General features: G+C 43.8%; 1 protein-coding gene across 8 annotated transcripts in view; it reads right to left on the bottom strand.

The window, feature by feature from the left end:
* The window catches only part of SH3KBP1 (SH3 domain containing kinase binding protein 1), a 343,711-nt gene that overhangs the window by 90,776 nt on the left and 230,479 nt on the right, over window positions 1-22,456 (bottom strand). For all 8 annotated transcript variants that reach the window (XM_019927681.3, XM_073799195.1, XM_019927680.3 and 5 more), the window contains one exon: window positions 13,954-14,029. In XM_019927681.3, the coding sequence (XP_019783240.2) occupies window positions 13,954-14,029 (76 nt within the window). The remainder of the gene's footprint in view (window positions 1-13,953; window positions 14,030-22,456) is intronic.

The raw sequence follows: 22,456 nt of genomic DNA, 5'->3' as shown, positions 1-22,456 counted from the left end.
ATATTTATTTTTGGCTGTGTTGGGTCTTCGTTTCTGTGTGAGGGCTTCTCTAGTTGTGGCAAGTGGGGGCCACTCTTCATTGCGGTGCACGGGCCTCTCACCATCGCGGCCTCCCTTGTTGCGGAGCACAGGCTCCAGACGTGCAGGCTCCGTAGTTGTGGCTCATGGGCCCAGCCGCTCCGTGGCATTTACATACCATTTTATATATTCTTCAGGTGAATGCATAAGTAGACATAATCTACAAAGAGCAAAAAGCTTAAGTTTTGCCCTGTCTTCTTCCACACATCACTGAATCAGAAACAGGGTATCTGTATGTTACAAAGCTGACACGGCACTCAAAACAATGAGAAAGGCTCCATTACGGTCCATCTTAAGAGACAGATGTCAATGGAATTGTATGTGAACATGTGTCAACCACAAATGGCCAACAAATACTGACCAAATGCTCTTCGCACGCGTGTCAGGGGGGCGAACTTTTCAAATATGTCCCATGGTCTCTCTGTGGGAACCTGCCTACTCAGGAACCTACGACTGTTCATCAGCAAGGAAATGCACCAGCTTTCACCAAAGAGAGAAAAACACTAAGGCCACTCAAAATCCATTCAAATATGCCCTGAATTATATGCTTTTGAAAGGCTACCTGATATTAAAACCTTCTCTATGTACACAAAAGCACCTGTTTAGAAGACACTGAAAACATTGGTAAGGTATTTGGGAAACTAAGACTTAGAGAACAGGTTTAATGACACAGGACAGAAGGTGGAAAGAAAAATTCAAGAGAATTAGTATCTACCTGGACAGGTATTTATTAGTCTGCATCAAAGTCAACAACCCTAATGGCTTTGAACGGCGTTAAATATTGCCCAACGATTAGGCCGTTCCTGCAGACAGATTACAGCCTAGAGCTATATACATAAGTATCAATTACAGTGTTCCTAGAATAATTTTTATCACTAAAATGTGGGATTCTTTTTATTATGGTTAATGTCACATCAATCAAAGAGAGTGATATATAAAATCAATGCAATAAAAAGTCTATAACACAGACACACTGTGGTCTAGCGTTGGGATATGACAGAGAATAGGGAGGGGAGGAGAGACGAAAGGGGAGAGGGAAAGAGAGGGACTTACTTTGTTTACAGATGCTTTTGCTTTCTGTCCAATGGCTTGAAGATATCAGTTACACCCCCTATCCTAGTGCTGGAAACCTTCTGTCTTAGGTACTCTGGGAAGCTGATGCCTTTTGCTCCTTAACTCATGCTAAGAGGCACTAGTTCTAAATCCCATCAATACCAATCCGCCCATATATTCCTAAGCCCACATAGTTCCATCCCTCTTAAATTCGTTACAGCAAACCTCCCAAACTCTGAATTGGCCCAAATGTTCTAAAGGGAGGGAAAAAGTTAAGCATCTTTAAATTGGATAATGACAGCTCCTTACCAATTTTCCTACTGACTGTGCTAGTGAAATATGACTACCCAACCTCAAAACTTACAGCAACACTGAAATAAATACAGTATTATTGAAGAACTGCCCTGCAGAGTCCTGGCTTTAAGAATAATTTGTTGGATCAAAATCATGGAAACGTTTTACACAGAAGATAAGACATCCATGGCCAACAAAGAAGAGGAACAAGTCATGTTTTTATTCCTTTCCATCAAAAAAAGTCAATTACATAGAGAATGGACTTGAGGACACGGGGAGGGGGAAGGGTAAGCTGGGACAAAGTCAGAGAGTGGCATGGACATATATACACTACCAAATGTAAAACCGATAGCTAGTGGGAAGCAGCCGCACAGCACAGGGAGATCAGCTCGGTGCTTTGTGACCACCTAGAGGGGTGGGATAGGGAGGGTGGGAGGGAGGGAGATGCAAGAGGGAAGAGATATGGGGACATATGTATATATATAACTGATTCACTTTGTTATGAAGCAGAAACTAACACACCATTGTAAAGCAAAATTATACTCCAATAAAGATGTTTAAAAAAAAAGTCAATTAAGTGTGGTAGACATTGTTGGTTAACTTCCCGGCCACCATTCCCCATTCCCCTCCCAGTTCATAGAATCCTAATTTGCTCAGCCATTATACTCAGGAATAGGGAACACTCCCACAGCCCTAGGGATGAGTCAAGTACATCTAGGCAAATAATAATTTTTATAATCATTTAAAAAATTGAAGTATAGTTAATTTACAATGTTGTGGTAGTTTCAGGTAGACAGCAAAGTGATTCAGGTACACACACACACACACACACACACACACACACACACGCACATTCTTTTTCAGATTCTTTTCCCATATAGGTTATTACAAGATATTGAACATAGTTCCCTGTGCTATACAGTAGGCCCTTGTTGGTTATCTATGTTATATGTAGTAGGGTGTATATGTTAATCCCAAACTCCCAATTTATCTCCCCCACCCCCACCATCCCCTTTCAGAACCATAAGTTTGTTTTCTATGTCTGTGAGTCTATTTCTGTTTTGTAAATAAGTTCATTTGTACCATTTTTTTAGATTCCACATATAAGTGATATCATATGATATTTGTCTTTGTCTCACTTACTTCACTTAATATGACAATCTCTAGGTCCATCCATGTTGCTGCAAATGGCATTATTTCATTTCTTTAATGGCTGAGTAATATTCCCTGGTATGTACGCGCCACATCTTCTTTATCCATTCCTCTGTCGATGGGCATTTAGGCTGCTTCCGTGTCTTGGCTGTTGTAAACAGTGCTGCTATGAACATTGGGGCACACGTATCTTTTCAAATTAAGAGTTTTCTTCGATATATGCCCAAGAGTGAGATTGCAGGATCATACGGTAACTCTATTTTTAGTGTTTTAAGGAGCCCCCATACTGTTCTCCATAGTGGCTGTACCAATTTACATTCCCACCAACAGTGTAGGAGGGTTCCCTTTTCTGCACACCCTCTCCAGCATTTGTTATTTGTAGGCTTTTTAATGATGGCCATTCTGACTGGTGTGAGGTGATACCTCATTGTAGTTTTGATTTGCATTTCTCTAATAATTAGTGATATTGAGCATCTTTTCGTGTGCCTGTTGGCCATCTGTATGTCTTCTTCGGAGAAATGGCAAATTTACGTCTTCTTAGGCAAATAATATTAATTTCTCTCCCCTTTGTTGGTGATTGGTTGAGGCGTGAGCATGTGATCCACTTCCAGCCAATGAGACGTGAGAGGAAATGTGCTGGGGGGGCAGTTAGATTTTGTTCCCAGAAAAAAAAAAGATACATGAGGAAAATAGTTGCCCCTGCCTTTTTGCTTTTAACACTGTTTCATCCTTGTTGGAAGATAGTACACAGTTTGGTGCTGTTGCAGCCACATTTCACCCATGAAAGGAAAGCCAAAAAAAATCAAAGGGGAGGTGACCCTAAGCCCTGACATTGTTGAGATGTCTGTTGAATTAACCAACTTCAGGGCACCTGTCTCTGGATCTCCTGTTATCTGACTTAATATAACTCTATTGCTTACCATTACTTTGTGGTCAGGTAGGTATTTATCACTCAAAGCCGTCCCTCACATGAAGGTTCCCTAACATGAAGGGACTCAGTAGAAGAAAGAGGACACTTCCAGTAACCTCCTCTGAAACACTCCACTATAATCTGCCTCCCCCACCAAATCTTCTTGCCATGTATCTTTGTCATTCCCTTTTCCCCCAACTCTTCCCTTGCTACCTTAAGACCTGGCCTCCTAGTAGGAGGTTCGTAAATGACTATGGAATTGACTTGTAACCGACATAGAAAACATTTACAAGAAAGTACTAACATGCCTTTAAAATGTTTCACAGGGCCATTTTGTTTTATGCCCACAGTTTTCCTATAAGCTAAAGGAGGGTAGGTGTCCCTCTGTCTTTTTAAAAAAACAGCTTTAATGATGTATGATTTATATACTATAAAATTCACATATTTTAGTTGTACAGTTTGAAGAGTTTTAATACATTTATATAGTTGTGTGGCCATCACCATAACCCAGTGTTAGAACACTTCCACCATGTAGCTCTGCTGTTTTATATGTGAGGCCTTAGACACAAAACTACCAATTTTAGATAAAAGGAGGAGATAAAGGTGCCAGTGGCTACCATCAACTACCTCTCTCTGCAAAGCAGGTTCCCATGCCATACCTCGCCCCTCTTCGTTTCCCCAGAACCTGACATAGCTTCCACTCAATGTTTCTTGATCATCCTCTAGCAACACCTAAAAAGTAGAGGAAAATCTGTGGGAGAGCAAAGTAGGAAGAGAAGATTCTGGGCTAGAAGTCAGGAGAGTCAAGACTGGGTTTGGTCCCCCCGATCTTTCCCAAGCACACAACCTGAGGCAATCACACCGTAGCTCTGGACCTCATGTCCTCACGTGTAAAAGTGAGGCCGGCCAAGGAGCGCCAAGAGGAGAGTTTGGTTAACTTTAGCAGGACACTTTCAGCAAATTTAAACTTATTCCAGAGCTCCAGTATAAAACAACTAAAAACAGAGCTGTCTGGTTAAATCAGAGAGTGGGGCTGGTCCATCTCCCACCCAGGTCCCCAGAAACATCCCAGTGAAATGCTGGAGGCGTCAAGGAGCACACTGGGCTATACCTTCGTCCTCGCCGGCTCTGACAGTTCAGAGCTCTAGTCATGAGCACCGTAACTCAGAACACTCCTGACCAAATATGGCAACCCTTTGCCTCACATGTTAAGTTATTAAGATACATTTGAAAATAAGAATTTGTTTTTACTTCTGAGGCATTCGGGCCCTAATTCAGCAGTATTGGAAAATAAGAACATTATGTTGGTTTGGATGTTCCAATGGTTTTAAGATACTCAAAAAAATTCAAATGCAAAAAACTTTATCAACTCTGAAAATACGATTTTAACTTTATAGTATATGGAACGAAGATGTTCCCCATTTTAATTCAAATATTTATTGAGTCACCACCATGAAAAAGATATTGTCAGTTCCTGGGCCTGTGATATACAGGTCAGTCCAACCACGCCCTCCCACCCTCGCACGGAAGTGACAACCTAATGCCTGGAGAAAGGCAAGGGGAGAAGAACGACAGTAAGAAAAGACAAGTACACGAATAAGCATCAACTCACTATGACTGAATATTGTCATGGTGTTTCAGAGAAAGGCAAGATTGCATGCAGGAGAGAGATCACAAAAGAGGAGGCATTTGATATGTCTTGAAAGAAGAGTATAATTCCAAATCCTTTTTGAACGTGCGAAGATTATAAATTTTAAATGAATAGCAGACAGAGGTAGAGAGGAAAGGACTGAAGCTAATTTTTGGAGGCAGTCATTTTCCATCTATTCATCAATTAGATGGATTTAATTAGTCCAAGATCAAACAGGAATGAATACACACAGACACACAAAGAAATAAAGGCACAATTTATCCAGTAATTAAGATGATTTTGCCTCTATTTTTTCTTTAGAAAGATTTAAAAATACTAATAAATTAGCGTAAGACTGAAACCTTAAGTCAGTTCTTAAGCTTTTTTGTCTTAGAGTCCCTTAAGAATCTGATAAAAAAGCAATGACTCTGTCTTTCCAGAAAAAGGAAAACAAAAACATAGACACGTTCAAAGGTGCAGAGAAAATGTGGTGTACAAAATCAGATTCAGAACCCTGAATCTCTTGCCCAGTTCCCAATCAAGAGACCCTTACTAAATGATGACTGGCATTCAAATTTTAAGATACACCAAGAAGTCCAGTCATGATTCACACCACCTCCAAAAAAAAACACAAAAAAACAAAAAACCCATTATGTCAATCTCTAAATTTCTAGAAATTTACATGAGATTAAAAACAGATTGTTCACAGAATTGAAATCACATGACCACATCCGAAGACACCCTTCAGCTGGCTCTATAATCTACTCATACAACAAACAAACAAACTTAAGCAAATACCCTCACCTTAAAAAAAAAAAAGCAGAAGAAACAGAATAAACATATCAGCAAAGAGAACATATAAACACACACCAAGAAAATAACATTAAATTTAGAACAATTCTCTGGGCTCAATTTAGGACATGAAGATCAAAACCCCATGTGTCACAAAGTCTGGTAGGAAGCCTTCCAGAGCTTTCAGCAGGGATGGAAAGTACCAGGTCATGCCTGGAATTGACAATTTTCTTTTCCTTTGGGACACCAGAACAAACACATCAAGCTCAGTGGTGTCTACTTTCACCAACATCAAAATCTGAAAATTCTTTCATGAAACTGACAAATATTATCAGAGACACTACTGGTTCATAAGCCCTTATCCAGAAGCCCTGGGGACAGAATTTTTCAGATTTTAGAAAGGAAATACATTGCACATGCCATATAATATGTAACATCCCCAGCTGGAGTCTGGGGCTGCACCCAACCATCAAATACATTAAAATTTTGCAGCAAATGGATGATTCGTCACCCCGAGTGGGATAAATAAAGACTATACCTAAATGCGCATTAGTCCAGGACAAGTTTTCTCACCCAAGGAGTGATAAAACCTTTTGGTTTTCGGGAGCTTTTTGTATTTTGGAATTGCAGTAAGGGTGTTGACATCTATCATGTTCTGGGGAAAAGAGAATAAGTTAAATAAGACTAGTTATCTGGTTCCCAGGGAGCTTATAATCAAGGAGAGGAAATAAGGCATGTATACACAGAGCTCTGGACAAGGCAGCAGTGAGGAGAGAATGAGAGTGATGTGTTTGCCTTAAAGCCTCAGAGATTCCGAAATGGGGAAACTACTTCCCAAAGGAGAGACTCAGGGTCCCTTCTGGGAAGAGCAAAACGGCACTGGCCCCTGCCTGGACAATGTTCTAGGACTTTGACCAGAGGAGGAAGAGGAGGGGTGTTTCTCAACCATTCCCGATGACAAGAATGATGTAGGGCACCTGTTTCTTCTATGCCTTCCCAGATCCCTTCCCTAGGGATTCTGAGGTGGGACCAGGAACCCAGCAGCTCAACCAGCACCACGTCCCCCAACCCCGGGTGATTCTCATCAGCAGGGATGCTTAAGAAACACGAGTCTAGGTTAGTGGTCCTCATGCTTGAGTGGGCATTGGCATCAGGTGGAGGACGTGTACAAACAGAAACCCCAGGGTTTCCGATTCCATAGGGCTGGAGCAGGGCCTGGGGATTTGCATCTCTAACAAGTCCCCAGGGGATGCTGACGCTGCTGGTCTGGGGACCACACTGATCTAGCCATGGGTATTAGCAAAATGTCAATGCCAGGAAGGAGCAAAACAACCGTGGGGACCTGGAGGGTGGGCCAGCGTGGCGGCAGTGCCGAGGCTGTCTGTGCCGTATGAGAGATTTAAGTGAGAAATGCAGTTCTGCGTCAGTCTGAGGATCCAGGGCTCGTGGGGAGGGGTGAGATGAATACATTTGTGCAATAAATATTAACTAAGTGTCCAGTGTGCGCCCGGCAGCAGAGATATAGGAGTGCCCTCCTGGGGCGTACGACAGTCTACACCAGTGGTTCGCAGCTGCTGTGACTTGGCTTCCCAGGAGACACTGGCAATGCCTGGAGACATTTATGGTTGTCACAACCAGGGGGGAGGCAGTAATAAGTATAATTGACATCTAGTGGGTAGAGGCCAGGGAGCTGCTAAACATCCTACAATGGACACAGGACAGCACCCCAACAAAGAATGATCTGGTCCAAATGTTAACAGGGCCAATGTGGAGAAAGCCTGGTCTCTACCTAAACTCAGACAGGGAAACAAAACACAATGCATTCGTCACTACATTGTCAACTCCGGTCTTCACAAAACGCCTTCCTCCACAAGAAAGCTGACTGTGACCCCTCTGGTCTTGGATGTTGCTGGGAATATGACTTTCAAATTACTTCACAGCTACGAGTTATGCCACTTTCTATTCTCTCACTTTAAAAAGAGAAAACAATCTTTTTTTGAAGAAATCAAAATCTGAGAAGCAAGGGAAGCTTTCCTGTTCTCTAGTATGGAGTAGATCATGGCTCGTCTCAATGGCACCTTCTCCTGCTCAGATGGGGAGAAGCGCTGAGTCTTTGGAAGGAAGGAAATCCACCAGGATAGCAGAAAGGGAGCTCACTTTTTTCCTGCAAGCGGGCTGTATTTGAAATCCAGGTCATCTGCAGCATGGGTAGGCTGGGCACCCTCGCAGAAGGACCCCTCACTCTGAATCCAGACAGCAAGGTCTGTGCTGGGGGCACTCGATGAAAGGTGCATCCTAGGGACAGTGGGGACCTGAGACACCGAGCCTGAGGGCTTTAGTACATAACAGGTGCGGGAGGCGCTAAAGGGCTGGGTAGGAAACATGTTTCATATTGGATGTGCCCAAATTCCCAGGTCTGAGGGTGAGTGAGCTTTGGAGAAGATAAGTGAGCAAAAAACACCTATCCTGGCAAAATAGATTAAAAGAGTTCCTAGGTAAGGCTGATAAAAATCCCAACATAAGGGAGTTGACCCTTTTTTCTCCTATTCAAACATGTGGTGACAAAGCAAAAATTAGCTCAGACTGAGAAAGTAAAAATCTGCAAATGCGGATACAAACGCAGATAGAGCCAGCTGCAGAATGAACCGGAAATAGCATTTCTCCCAAGCACACACACTACAGCTGGAAAGGGTCCTAACAACCCTTCTCTGAGCCACGACTGCTTTCTTACTCTCTGAGAAAGTCTGTCCTCTAAGACCACAGACTATCAGAAACTTTGCTTTTTTATACTGTATTAGTGAGAATGAAATGTTTCACCCTTGGCTGAAAGAAACAAGTCACTGTGACACAGAGAAGCCTTGAATCCCCACACAAGTGCAGGGCCTCATGTAAGGGGTTCTGGACACAGCCCTGCACGTCTATCTTAACTTGGTGGTGGTCCAGCTCACAGAGAGGCCTGATGTGGCCCGACTCACACAGCCCTGTTTTGCTTGGGGCCTATCAAAACACTGCTGCTTCGTTTACATTTCACTCACTTCCATTTCTCCTCCAAATCTGTAACTGCTCAGTTTTCTTTTGTTTGGTGCGATGCTCCACAGGTCCTCCTGGGCAGTCTCCTCGTTGCAATGAGCCCATAAACTTGACTTTGTCAGACTAGCCTAGTTTGTCCCTGGCGCTCTTGGGCTGACTGGCCTGGGACAGTGGCTACGAAGAACAAGGGTCTGTCAAGCCCCACAGAGCAACCACTGGCGACCCTCCAGAAATCCGGAATAAGCTCGAGGGTCAACAAATGTGTTCTTTTCTTCCCGGTGACTGTGAACTTGGGAAAGGAGACCCGTGGCTTCTACACTGCTTTTACAAGACTCTGTTAGATAGACAGCCTGGTAAATTGAAACCATTTCTAATTCTCCATCTGCCCAACCACCACTGTTGCCAGTGCCCACTGAGTCCATGGCACTTTTCCGGACTGGATGGTGGGGATGTCAGGTAGAAGACACAGCCCCCTCCACGAGGGATCAATGATAGCCACAAGGCACTATGTGTCACCATCACAGGGGACAGCTCCTAAGAAGCAAGTCAAGGGACAAAGTGATCAGAAAGGTGGTACAAGTGTCTGGTGATAATGTGAGGGGAGGTTAAACAGAGAAAGTTTAGCCTTTGCCCCCCAGCCATCATTTATTCAGAAGCCTGACCTGCCTTTGTACACATTCTGTCAAGGACTATTTTTTCCCCAACCCACCTGCTCAACTGGTCCTCTGAATCTCTAAGACTGAACTGTTTGTTCAAGAAGATGCTAAATAATCATTTCTCTGGGCTATTTCTCTATCCCACCGAGGCCACAAATCATCTGCATCAACTGTAGTAAGAAAGAGGGGAACTCCAGATGTGGGGAGCTGGAAATACCTCAGAGCACTTCATTTATGAATATTTAAACAGTTTTCCTCTTGTTATGAAAATTACGGCAATCTGCTCCTCCGCCCACATTTCCGATGAATTTCAGTATCATAAAAGCTTCATTGGGGGAGGGGAGATGATGTTAGTTGTTTAAATAAATCCTGATCAGCTGAGTTTCACTTTCCCTCAGAAGATATCAATCCACATGAACATTTTTTGAATCATCATAACTTACTCGTGACGTGAGCTTGTATTTGAGCGCACTGAGGAGACAGCTATGTGGGAAGGGGCTTCTCTCCTCTGTACCTCTGGGCAAGTTTCGTTACGGGTGTGACTTCCATCCAGAAGGAAGGAGGCTGTGTTGTTCCCAAGCTCCGAGTCATTTCTAAAAGTGGGTCAGCACTCTCTGTCCTTCCACCTGAACTTGGGTGTTGCATCAAAATCCAGAAGCAGTGAAAGGTTCCAAACGGAAGGGGCTTTCTAGTGAAATAGGGTGCCTCGTGGAAATCGTGGGAGAACCATTATCCCAGAATTTGCTCTTTACAGTGAAAGCCAGAGAGTGTGTGAGGCGTGAGATTAAACTGCAGCAATTCTTACTCTGGGTCCACGAAAACACATCTGTCAATAAATATCTCTCAAGTCTTCACTGACAGTGATAATTCTTCCCGACCTACCACCCGCTTACACACATATTTATATCCATGGCATCCTTGCCAAATGACATCTTCTCATATTCCTAACTCAGTCGTTCGCATCTTCCTTTTGTCTCTCCCATCGGCTGTTCAATTCTTTGAATGCAGAAAGCTTTCACTCTGAATTGTAAAGCTTTCGGAATTAAATCAGAGAGTGAAGATGCTGGGAGAAACCTGAGGGCTTCACTCTAGTACAACCCTCTGACTTCACAGACAAGGCAGACCACGAAGAGCACAAGGCCAGAGAAATAAAATTATTTGCCCGAGGTCACACAGCTAGCTAATAAGAGAGCTAGTCCTGGAATCTGTGCTTCCTAACTCTTAGCCAAAACACACCACCCAGCCCTGTAAAACCTCTCTTTATTAACAACTCATCCCCACTCTGTGATGCATCTAGAGATGGACGCAGTTAATAGATACTTGTAGGAGTGAAAAAGGCTTGGGCTAGACTCAGGATCCTCCCACATGCTCAAGGGAGCTGAGCATGATGAACTGTGTTAAAATCCAGGCCCAGGAAGCCCATCTTAGATCCCAGAATTACTTTCAAACTATGCTGTCCAATATGGTGGCCCCCTAGGCACATGGGGCTATTGGGCACTCAAAATGTGGCGAGGCCAAGTTGAGATGTGGCATATGTGGAAAATACACGCTGAGTTGTGAAGACTCATATGAAAAGAGAATGAAAATATCTCATTTAATAATTTTATATGGGTTACATGTTGAAGGGATAATATTTTCGATATACTGAGTTAAATAAAATATATTTAAATTAAGTTCACCTGTTTCCTTTTTTTTTTTAAACCTGTTTCTTTTCTGGCTACCAGAAAGTGTAAAATCTTGTATGTGGTTCACATAGTATTTCTACTGGCCAGCTCTGCTCTAAAACACCTTCCATCCACACCACCTAATCCTGCCAAAAAAGACTCGAGTCTCCTGCCTGCAGACATTACAGAGGGTTAAAAAAATATATCACGGATGTGCGCTTATCCTAAGGTCAGTTCTTGAGGCCAGAGGATTGATTAGTCACCTAAGCATGCCCTGCAGACTGTCCTGTTTTGTGCCACAACCTTACAAGTGACACTCAGGTACCCCCTGCTTAGTCTCCCCCAAAAGCAACTCACCGGTCACCCAAGGTACTATTTACTCTGCAGAGAGAGGAACAATCTATAGGGAATTTCTCTTTCACTTCTCTTGAAACTCTTTTCCATTAAAAAAATTTCTCTGTTTCTCAGATTATTATTTCCGCAAACAAGAGTGAGGTTGGTGAAGGCCACTGGTTGTCACATGTCACGAGGACAGCCTGTCCCAGGGACTCCATTCCAGTTACCTTGGAGGTTGATGTGTCTTTCCCTTCTCCCGCCCACCCCCCACTCCACCCATCCCAGCAAACTTGCCTAATAACCTGGATCATTTATAAACCTGTCAACAGCCAGAACTACAAAATGAGTAGTTCAATGGAAGGAAGGATAGGCTACTGTCCAACAACAGGAAATGTTATCAGAAGTGGTTTAACTGTGAATTCTTGAAAAAAAAATTTCAGGCCGCTTCAAGAATCTTGAAGGTTTTACTGTCTAAAGGTAGTTAAACGTTTAAGCATGCAAAACCTACAACCCGCGTGAATAACTGCGGGGCCAGTTTGGCTTTGGGAACATCTAGAAGCTCAGAACCCTTCCTGAAGGGTGGGCCCTCAACCAGGAGCACCAAAGCACCTGGGAATTTGTTAGCAAAGCAAAATTTCAGGCCCCACCCCAGACCTGCTGACTCCGAAATTCTGGAGGTGAGGCCCAGCTCCCCAGGTGATTCTGGGACACACTCGAGTTTGAGAACTGCTGGATCAGAGCCTTAGACTAGTGCGCTTCCCCCCCGTTAGCCACAGTCTGACTGTACCATTAACAGACTGAAGGCATGCAAACCTCATCCGAACCTGAAACATTAAGACAGAGCTCTAGCGGCTGCATCTATAACATCCATGAACGTATTTATCTAAACCACCATTTTGGGCTTGGCAAGTCCCATAAATTCATTTTTTAATGCCTAAGGCAGTATCCCTTATTTGCTCTCAAAACTACCTGTTTTGCACTGCAAAAGGAGTTCCTGGTATATTTTTCTGCAACAAAAAGAATAAATCTATGCTTGCTCTTATATTAGTCATAATTACATATGTACAATATATCTTCTCTCAACCTTTGGCTTTCCAAACTAGATTAGTAGTCTGTCCACATTATCCTCACAAGGAAATCTGAAGCTGGAAAAAAAAAGGTTAAAATCCCTAGAAGGAACTGAAGCACTTATTTATGACTAGAGCATGTTCAGAACGTTCCAATTATTGGAAGAATGACTAAAGGAATTGGAGAGTTGCCAGATTTAGCAAATACAAACACAGGATGCCCCGTTACATCTGAATTTCAGATAAACAGCCAATATTGTATGGGACATACTAAAAACAAAAAAAAATTATTCATTGTTTATCTGAAATTCAAATGTAAGTGGGCATTCTGTATTATCTGGCTACTCTCGAATGGGGAATACTGACCTGTGGGAAGCTTTGGGGGAGACAACTGTCCTCAAATACTTAAAGGACTATTAGGAGAACAATGGGCTAATATCAATATAGACCCAGAGACTAGAACCCATGGGTAAAAATTACAGGAAGAGCATATCCGGCTCAACAGAAGAAAGACATTTGTAACTATAGGAATTCAAGTAGAGATGTGCTGAGGAGAGTAGCAGGAAAGTCATCATTTGGGAGTGTCTGTTGAGTGGTTAGGCTAAAAGATAAAGCCTCTTTGATTTGAAGGCCTATGAATCCCTAAACTGCTTGAGTTGCCATCGTCTAGAATCCTCCTGCCTCGTGAACTACGCAAACTGCTCTGGGTATACACAGATAAGCCCTGGCTCTGCAACGTGGGTGAGAAACAAATGGCAAGAAAGCATCCTGGACCTCCTTGGTGGTGCAGTGGTTAAGAACCCACCTGCCAATGTAGGAGACACGGGTTCGAGCCCTGGACTGGGAAAATCCCACATGCCATGGAGCAACGAAGCCCATGCGCCACAACTACTGAGCCTGCGCTCTAGAGCCCGTGAGCCACAACTACTGAAGCCTGTGCACATAGAGCCCGTGCTCCACAACAAGAGAAGCCACTGCAATGAGAAGCCCACGCACCGCAATGAAGAGTAGCCCCCGCTCGCCGCAACTAAAGAAAGCCCACGCGCAGCAACGCAGCCACAAATAAATAAATAAACAAATAAATTTATTTTTTAAAAAAAGCATCTTGTTCCATCGAGGAACTTGTGCCCATCCTACTGGTAGAGCCTAATGAAACACATTTGTGTGCACTTTTTCCCCATGTGCTTTAAAAAAGCCATTAAGATTATGTAAGGATTTTTCAAAAGCGTTTCAATGATTATAAAATCCTTCACTGCTTTCAAACATAAAACAGATACACAAGGAAACTCACCCTTTGTCCTGCTGTCCATTTCTGTTTTTGACGAGTCTGGAGTTGCTGCAGTCGGAGGTAACTTCTTGCCAATAGTCTGAGGGGAAAAAAGATGATCTTTACTCATCAATATGATTCTCTCCATCAAGCAAAGGAATAAAAAAGATCAAGATCATGATGACGAAATGCTCACAACTGGTCCTAAAAGCCTCATACTTAAGTTTTGGTATTGCTCTCTGTATTGGCTGCCATTCTTCCATTAGGCCTGGACCTCAGTGACAGATAGGTGGGAAAACCAAGTTAAAAAGGCTTTATCCTTGTAGGCACTCCATATCTCTTATTCCCATTCTTCCTTGGTTCTTTTTTTTTTTTTTTTGCAGTACGTGGGCCTCTCACCGTAGTGGCCTCTCCCGTCGCGGAGCACAGGCTCTGGACGCGCAGGCTCAGCGGCCATGGCTTACGGGCCCAGCAGCTCCGTGGCATGTGGGATCTTCCCGGACCGCGGCAAGAACCCATGTCCCCTGCATCGGCAGGCGGACTCTCAACCACTGCGCCACCAGGGAAGCCCTCTTCCTTGGTTCTTATTAGAAGGTTGATTACTTTCAGCACAGAAAACAGGGACATTTCCCCTCAGTTTATGAGAAGCTGACTCAATCTATGGCCCAGAGGAGGTGTTCAAAGTGTCTGCAGCTTGGAAGGAAGGGCAGGAAGAGGGAAGGCACAAAAAGACAGAAAGAAGGAAGGGATGGAAGGATAGAAGGCCACGACAGACAGATGATGGGCAGGTTGAAGGACAGGCAGAAGTCAGAGTGTCCAGGGCAACTGTGCCTAGTCATGTTTCCTTCTAGCCATCTAAAAGCCAACTAGCTCCAAAGGTGGAACAAGCAGGGCCAGCAGCTCCCTTCCTTCCCACCAGCCTTTCAACCCTCCAGGGCTTTGAAAAAGGCCAATGCTGCAGACCCGAGGCAGCTATTTAGTAGTTAAAAACAAAAAAAGAGTCTGTTTTGAGTTCATTTTCTTCCTTTCATTCAGAACTAATTCTATTATCATCCATTATTTATGAACCATCCACAGAAAAGACTGGATATTGTCTCTAACTAAAGATATTCCCCCAAACACAGGCAACTCAGCGGCTCAAAGCAACAAAAATGAAAAACGAGACGAGCAGCAAAATGATGGTTCCAAAGGTGAGGTCTGTCCCCCCTCCTGTCCTTGGACATCACGTTTGTGTGACGGTGATTAACGTCCGAGGAAAACGTCGACTGACACCAGGGAAACAGCTCTCAGAACCAAGCAGCTGCGTGAATCTCCCCAACAATGAGGAGTTTCCCCAGTGAGAATTTCGGCCACTGGGAAAACCAAACATATCTCCTCCTTGAACACATGAAGGGGAATGAACTACGTAATTGACATACTGGCACGGTGGAATTTTTCTTCAAATACGACTGATTCACCACAGTTTTTAATTTGAAGAAGTTCTTCATGCTTCAAATGTTGAAACTAACATTAAATATGAATAAATCACAGAAAGAGTGTAAGATAAATCTAATCCTCAGCCCTTAGTGAATTTTTAAAAACATTTGTGACAGAAAGCCTTTACATTTTCCACGGTGACATTTTTATTTAGTGCTGCAGGGCTTTCTATGTTGGATAAAAAATGAAACCCAAGATACTATGCCGTTCCTCAACCGCCACTAAATACTCAAGCTAATAACACTGTGATTCCGAGGAAACATCAAGGAGGAAAAAAGCTTGTTGTTATTTGGCCATAAGGTCACATTTGATGAAAAACTGTTCTTAGAATCATCTTGAAAAATCAGGAATTGACAGTAAAAACAGATGCACTCAGTGTCATTCGCATTCCTGCTCACACTTCCAACAGCATCTCCATCACTCTCTTTGTTTTCCCCTTTTGTGGACCAGAATAAACCATCGCTGCTGTTAACACATTAGGAAGAAGAAAACAAAAGTGATTCATCCTTTAGTTATTGCTGACAGTAGAGAGAGGAAAATACAGCGGTAAGAACTATGTCCAATCCTGACTTTGCTTCCATTCCTGAAAAAGAAATCACACATCCGATGGTTTGGGCCTTAAGCCAGATGCCTTCCTTTAGAGAAACTTTCACAGGTTGTATATTGTTACGACACCCCCTTACTTGGTAACAAAAGGAAGTGTTGCCCTCCATCTCTGATGTCCTGGTTTACCAGTGCGTCCAAGCTAACAGACATCAAGAAAGGCCACCAACTAAATATACTTACTTCTGAGCAGAAAGACATAAGAAAGCAAAGCTTACTCTATTATTTTTTTTCTTGCTATTTGAGAAAACACAGCACACTGGTCTCTGCGTGGATCCCAGCATCGGGGGGTGGGGGTGAAGCTGATATTGCACTCTTCTTCTGGGGATGCTAGACCTTAACTCCCTCCTTCTTCCTCATGGGCCTTGAGGAAGGTCTAGAGTAAGGCCAGTTCCTCCCTTCTCAGCCTGGTCTTCCAGGTGTCCCAGAGATGAGAGCTGTTCAGGTGTCTCTCTCTTCTCTAGGACCCAGACCTAGAGAAGTATGGTTCCCAGACCTGGAGAAGTATGGTTCCCAGACCTGCGGCACTAGCCTCACCTGGGAACTTTGTTAGGAAGTCAAATTCCCAGGCCCCGCCCCAGCCTTTCTCAATCGGAAAGTCTGGGGATGGTGCCCAGCAGCTTCTGTCTGAACACACCCTCCAGGGGATTCTGGTGTACGTTCAAGTTTGAGAACCACCAACCTAGATGTAGGAGGGATTCCATTAGCATTAACCAAATCCCTTTTCTGGGATTAACAACTCGGGCGCCTATTCTCATACCTGGACAAATTATAAAACATCTTTTTCACTCTTCTTCCTCTCTTCTCTACCTCCTTCCACTAAATGCCTTCCCCCTTCTCTATTCTCACTGGCATAAGAACTTGTCATTGCTACTGAATGAGTCGGTTCAGAGAGGCAATGAAGTTTAGTAGAGCAGACAATGTGACAATATCACTGAGGGAGGAGGGGGGCAGAGGTGGCCATGAGACCCTTCACCAAAGGAGTACTGAAAGGATGAATGCATGGATGGATGGATGGACAGATGGATGAATGGATGGTAAGACCGCTTTGAACCAAAAGTGGAAGACTGTATCTAGCCTCTCTGGGCTCAGACTACCGTGAAGGCCAAGTGGGCAGATCCCCATGATGGGGTCGACCTTCAGGGACAGCCAAGCCCTGCGGCTCCTCTGTGGCGCTCCCCTTTACTGGCATTTGGGGCGGGACATTTCTTCACTGGAGAAGACTCTCACACACTAAAGGACAGTTAGCAACACTTTCTCCTGCTCACTAACAGCCTGTAGTGCTCCTTGTTTACTGCATCCACCCCAAACACCCCACCCCTTTCCAAACACCCCATTTGAGAAGCTCTATCCCTTGCCCTTCCTCTAAATATAAGAACAAAGACAAAGGTAGTGAATTACTGCGTTCTCACCAGGCTTCCAGCTTCCTGTACCTCTGAAAACATGTTTGATCCATTGGGCTAAATGTGAACAGAAACCCCAGCTTTTAAAGGGCATTCATCATGAGAGCAATGCCAAGTTCCAGTACACACACAGGTCCCACATAGCTGAAGGTCAGCCACAGTGCAGGCCTGCGTGGACGGACAAATTGGGGAATCACATCCATGCATCTCTCATCCACCTTGCAGGCAGTAAAGAAGGATGCTAGGCTTGCAGAGGCTATGGAAGAGCATTCGGGATCTCCACTTGTGGCTTCCTTGGCAGAGCTCAGAGTTCCTGCCTTCCTGGGTGTCACAAAGAAGGTGTTATCCAGGACAAGCACGAGCCACACACTTAGGGGCTGTGTTGATCCTGCTCAGGACACAGCTCTTTCAGCTCCTAAGAGATCTGCAAACAGGCCCATTTTACGACATGCCTTCGATGGAGGGACTCTTGGGCTCTGCTCCATAGCTCAGCCCAACATGTCCTCTTCTACTCCATGCTGTGGCTAAAGACTTCCCAGGACCCACATCCGCGACACTCTGCTCTGATTGCCCCCCAACTCAGAGGCTGCTGCTTGATCTGGGAGTGCATGTACATATGGACCTGAAATGTATGAAATGTATGTATGAAATCTATGGAGCTGAAAGCTCTACAGACTATTACTATCAACCCACTTCAACACACAGTAATCACCAAGTTGGTGTCAATTTTTGTCTCTCCTGTCACACCCTAATCTCCATTTAAAACCTGATTTTTAAAAATTAATAATTCAAAAAGTTCTTCCCTTTGAATATGTAATACCAGAAGTCCCTCTGCTGTTAGCTCTCTTGACAAAAGTACTAAGTAAAGTTTTGGGGGGTTTTGTGTACAGTAGGGGCATCATATATACTCCTAGCTCTGTAAGATCTGATAACACAGCCTCAGGACAGATAACACACATATGATTTCAGTTAGTAGAGCTAGTCATTTCTTTTCTTTTCTGTGCCAAAATGAAGAAACTAATGCTTGTAGGAAAGACAATCACTGGATTGGACTCCAGTGGAATCCAGTTCCCTAATGACTAATATATCTGTTTCTCTTCGCAACTGCTGGAGTGTGAGACCAGGATCCTGCTCAAACCAAGTGCAAAATCACTCCTCTGACTTTATTCTAATTCAGATGCAAGCTCCTTTGAGTGTAAAAAAGTTTCCAGTCATAGGACAATGCTAAGGAGAACAAAGTTTACGTCCTATCTCTGAAAGTCTCTTCTCCAATAATACTACAGAAAACTCTGAAATCACAAAGGCAACCAGGTTCGCTGCGTAGGGGGAGGAGTGAGAGAGCTCCTTGCATCCTAGCAGTTGGTGAAGCCCCCCTGTTGGTAGACCAGGCTTTCTGATGCCTATTCTAGAAGAGGGTGATCTTCTGAGAAGCTATACGGAAACATCACTCGAGTGCTTACACAAAGCCAAACACAAGACATGACTTTTCAAAAAGCTGGTAAAATACAAGATAAAGGACGGCTCTTTGAAGGCACGAGGCACGACTTTGACTACATTTGGTATCTGACAGTACCTTCCTTTTCTGTTCAGTACAGCTTTGGTAAATACCCGTTCGATGTGAGACAGCGAAGCAGATGGAAAGGCAAGAGGACGCTGAACATCACTGCACACACTGAAACAGCAATTTGCTGGGTTCTCCAGAGTGGTGTTTTTTTTTTTTTTGCGGTACGCGGGCCTCTCACTGTTGCGGCCTCTCCCGTTGCGGAGCACAGGCTCTGGACGCGCAGGCTCAGCGGCCATGGCTCACGGGCCCAGCCGCTCCGCGGCATGTGGGATCCTCCCAGACCGGGGTATGAACCCGTGTCCCCTGCATCGGCAGGCGGACTCTCAACCACTGCGCCACCAGGGAAGCCCCAGAGTGGTGTTTTGAGGGGTGCCCAGCCATTCAGCATGGTTATCCCAAATCCCAGTCAATATACAGGAAACAGAGAGATACAGGCTACGGGAGAGAGCGATGAGAAGAGAAACAAAACAGTAACTGTATATGACCATATCCACAACCTTTCAGCTTTCCTTTTCCACCACAAATCAGAGAGCTATACAAACTGCTATTAAAACTCACTGTCAACTTTTTATATTTATCCTTACATGCTCCTTTCATGAACATCTATGACTGATGGTATTAGGAGAAGTCTGCTTGGTGCTCAGCAGGGAGCGGTACGAGCAGGGCAGAAGCCCCTTATGTAGCCAGCTCCTGTCTGAGCCAGAAGAGAACTAGTACAAAAGAGTGTCCATACAATGGAGTGCCTGCGCACTTCTAAAGGAAGGCTTTTCTACTCGCTGGGAAATTTACATTAGCAATTGTCAATTCACCCGCCTTTGGTTGGCCCAGCCTAAACGACTTGCTATCGACAGAAGATATGTCAGAGTAAAATACAACTCCAAATTCTAAAAATCAAATGCATGGTCCAGTGAAAGAAAAAATATATTTGGAGCTCCATTCTACGGACAGAGGTATTACCTCTGCAATACCTCACATACCACTGTGTTAATTCTGACGTCTCCAAAGGGGCAGGCTTCATATAAGTAAGTCTCCTCTAAACTTGGCTATAAGAAAAGCTAAAATGTAAAAAGCTGTCTTCTGATTATTAAGTTGGGCTTAAGACTTACAGTTATTCATATAATGTTTATTTCCCTGGTTGTCTTGAAATGTTAGTGATAATTCAAGTTACATTAAACCTCCTTGCCCAACCAGAGTTAAAGACCTTGTCAGATTCACAGCTGCTTTAGAAGTATTTGTTAGCTGTATTCCACTTAGAAGTTTAACGGCTTTTCTCCTCCTTTCTCTTCAGAAACGGTGCACTCCTTGAGGGAGGGACCTAGATGTTAATTATTCTCTTATCTCCACAAAGTGAAGGGTTAGGAAGTGTTTGTTGAGTGGAGCCAGGAATTTGGGGGCACCATCCCCTCACCCTTTGCCCTACCATGAGCATCCTACCACATCACAACATGTAAATGAAGGGAGCTGTCCTCCTTGACAAACCAGACTCCTCTTGGAGCCCCACTGTTTGTCACTGTCATGTATCAGCTCTTCCAGGCTGATCTCTGGTGACAGCACATTGTCCAGGATGTCTTCCTAGACCTCTATGGCCCCTGCCTTACTCCCCTGTTCTCATGCACATGACCCCGACCTCCGATTAATTATTGGTTGCCATAAAGAAGAATCCAATCTCAGCCATGTTTCTGGTGGACTTTTGTCTGCCTATGATGTCCAAATACTCTTCGTAGCCTGATCCCTCACATTTTCTCAGGTTCCTATTATGATCAAAGGGCCCTCACTTGGAGGGTATATTATCATCCAGGTATGTGTGTGTACACACACACACACACACACACACACACACACACACACTCCCAAGATGTTCCACCAACCAACCAACTAAATACCAAAACACCTAATGCCACAATCTGGTAAATTTGGGAAACACAAGATGCTTGGTCTAATCCTTGCATAATAGCATATTAAAGGCTCTGAGAAGTCCTGCAGTTACAGATTAATTTTATCCTTAACATTTTCTCATTGTTTTCTAAACTTATCCGCACACAGAAGTCCTACTTCTTATGATACCTATGGACACATCACGAGAACGAGCAGTCCTCAGAAGAGGTGGGTGAAGGTCACCACTTCTGCTTCCTAAATTCTCTTGGCTCGTCCTCTCTGGCTCCTAGACTAACAACGTGGAACCCACCCTTGACTACTCTCTTACTGCACCTTCCCATATCAAACCCACCACCCAGTCCCCGCTTTCAGTTTCATCCCCTCCTCTTTGACCCCAGCCTGTGGGCTTTGTAACTAACACAGGAACTATTTCCACAGTTTTCTAGACGAGGATCCTATTCTCCAATTCAAGCCACTTCATTAGCTCTCCTGTAGACGCAACTTTTAATCACCCTCCACCACCACCCCTTACCATATCTATTTCAAAACACTCAGAATATATACTGCTTCTCAATGGCTATTCATGTAATTCCCAAAGCCCTGAAGACATTCGAGGGTTTACTTCTGATAGCTGCAACTTGGCAGCTCTCTCAATGGCTGGCATCTTTCTCTTGTGCTCTTAAGATGAGTAGCCAACTTTGACTATAAGACACCTATTTCCATCTTAGATGCTTCCATTAGATCTTCTAGGGTTTACTCTTTCTATCTGTCCAATAGATACTTCAGTATCTATCATTTTACTGAACATGTATATATGAAGTCTGTTTTATATTTGTATATTAAACACACATGCACACTCTCTCTCTCTGACACATGTGCCTCAGTAGAAAGATGTACCTAAGAATTTGAGCCAATTTCTAGAATTTACCATGCACTTTAACTTCTGCCAGGATCTGATCATTTGGTTTATTTGTTTGCTTTTTGAATACCTCAGGAGACCATGTCCTAGAAAGCTGGAAAGAACCACCCAACACATGCACTCACAGGAGGAATAGGATTTTCTCTGTCAAAGCAAAATAACTTTTTGAAGGTGTAGTAGGGGCTTCCGCTTGTGCTGGGGAAATGCAGTGCTGAAGGAGGAGTCAAAACCTACTTAAGTGCTCAATGAGGTGGAGGATGTACATTCAGACCACATTAAAATCATAGGAGGCAGCTCTCCAAACATCTGACAGTACATGAAAATGCTGTTTCTATTTTCCCCCACTGTTCCCAAGAGAGGAGCCTGCATGCTATTTTGTTGTCGGATCATCTTATTCACAGAGGATAAACAAGCCAGAGTAAATTTCCATTTCATATAGTACTTCGGCAAAACACAGTTCGCCAGTACGCTTTCAAAAGGCTATTTTCTGCTATTATGACAGATAAAAGGAAATCTCAAGCCTTTCTTCTACCAGAGGATTAGTTTTATCTTTTGATTAATAATGCTTTCCTTTTAGATGCATTTGGAGAATTTAAGAAGAGCGTGGGTAAGAAAGAGAGAAGGATGGTATGGGAGCAGGGAATATCACGGGGCCAGTTTGAGTTCTGTTCATCCAGTGCTTTAACA

This window comes from Tursiops truncatus, chromosome X (genome assembly GCF_011762595.2).
Source record: "Tursiops truncatus isolate mTurTru1 chromosome X, mTurTru1.mat.Y, whole genome shotgun sequence".
NCBI classification, from domain to species: domain Eukaryota; kingdom Metazoa; phylum Chordata; class Mammalia; order Artiodactyla; family Delphinidae; genus Tursiops; species Tursiops truncatus.
Note: the sequence above shows the minus strand (reverse complement) of the source record. Positions and strands in the feature narration are given on the sequence as shown.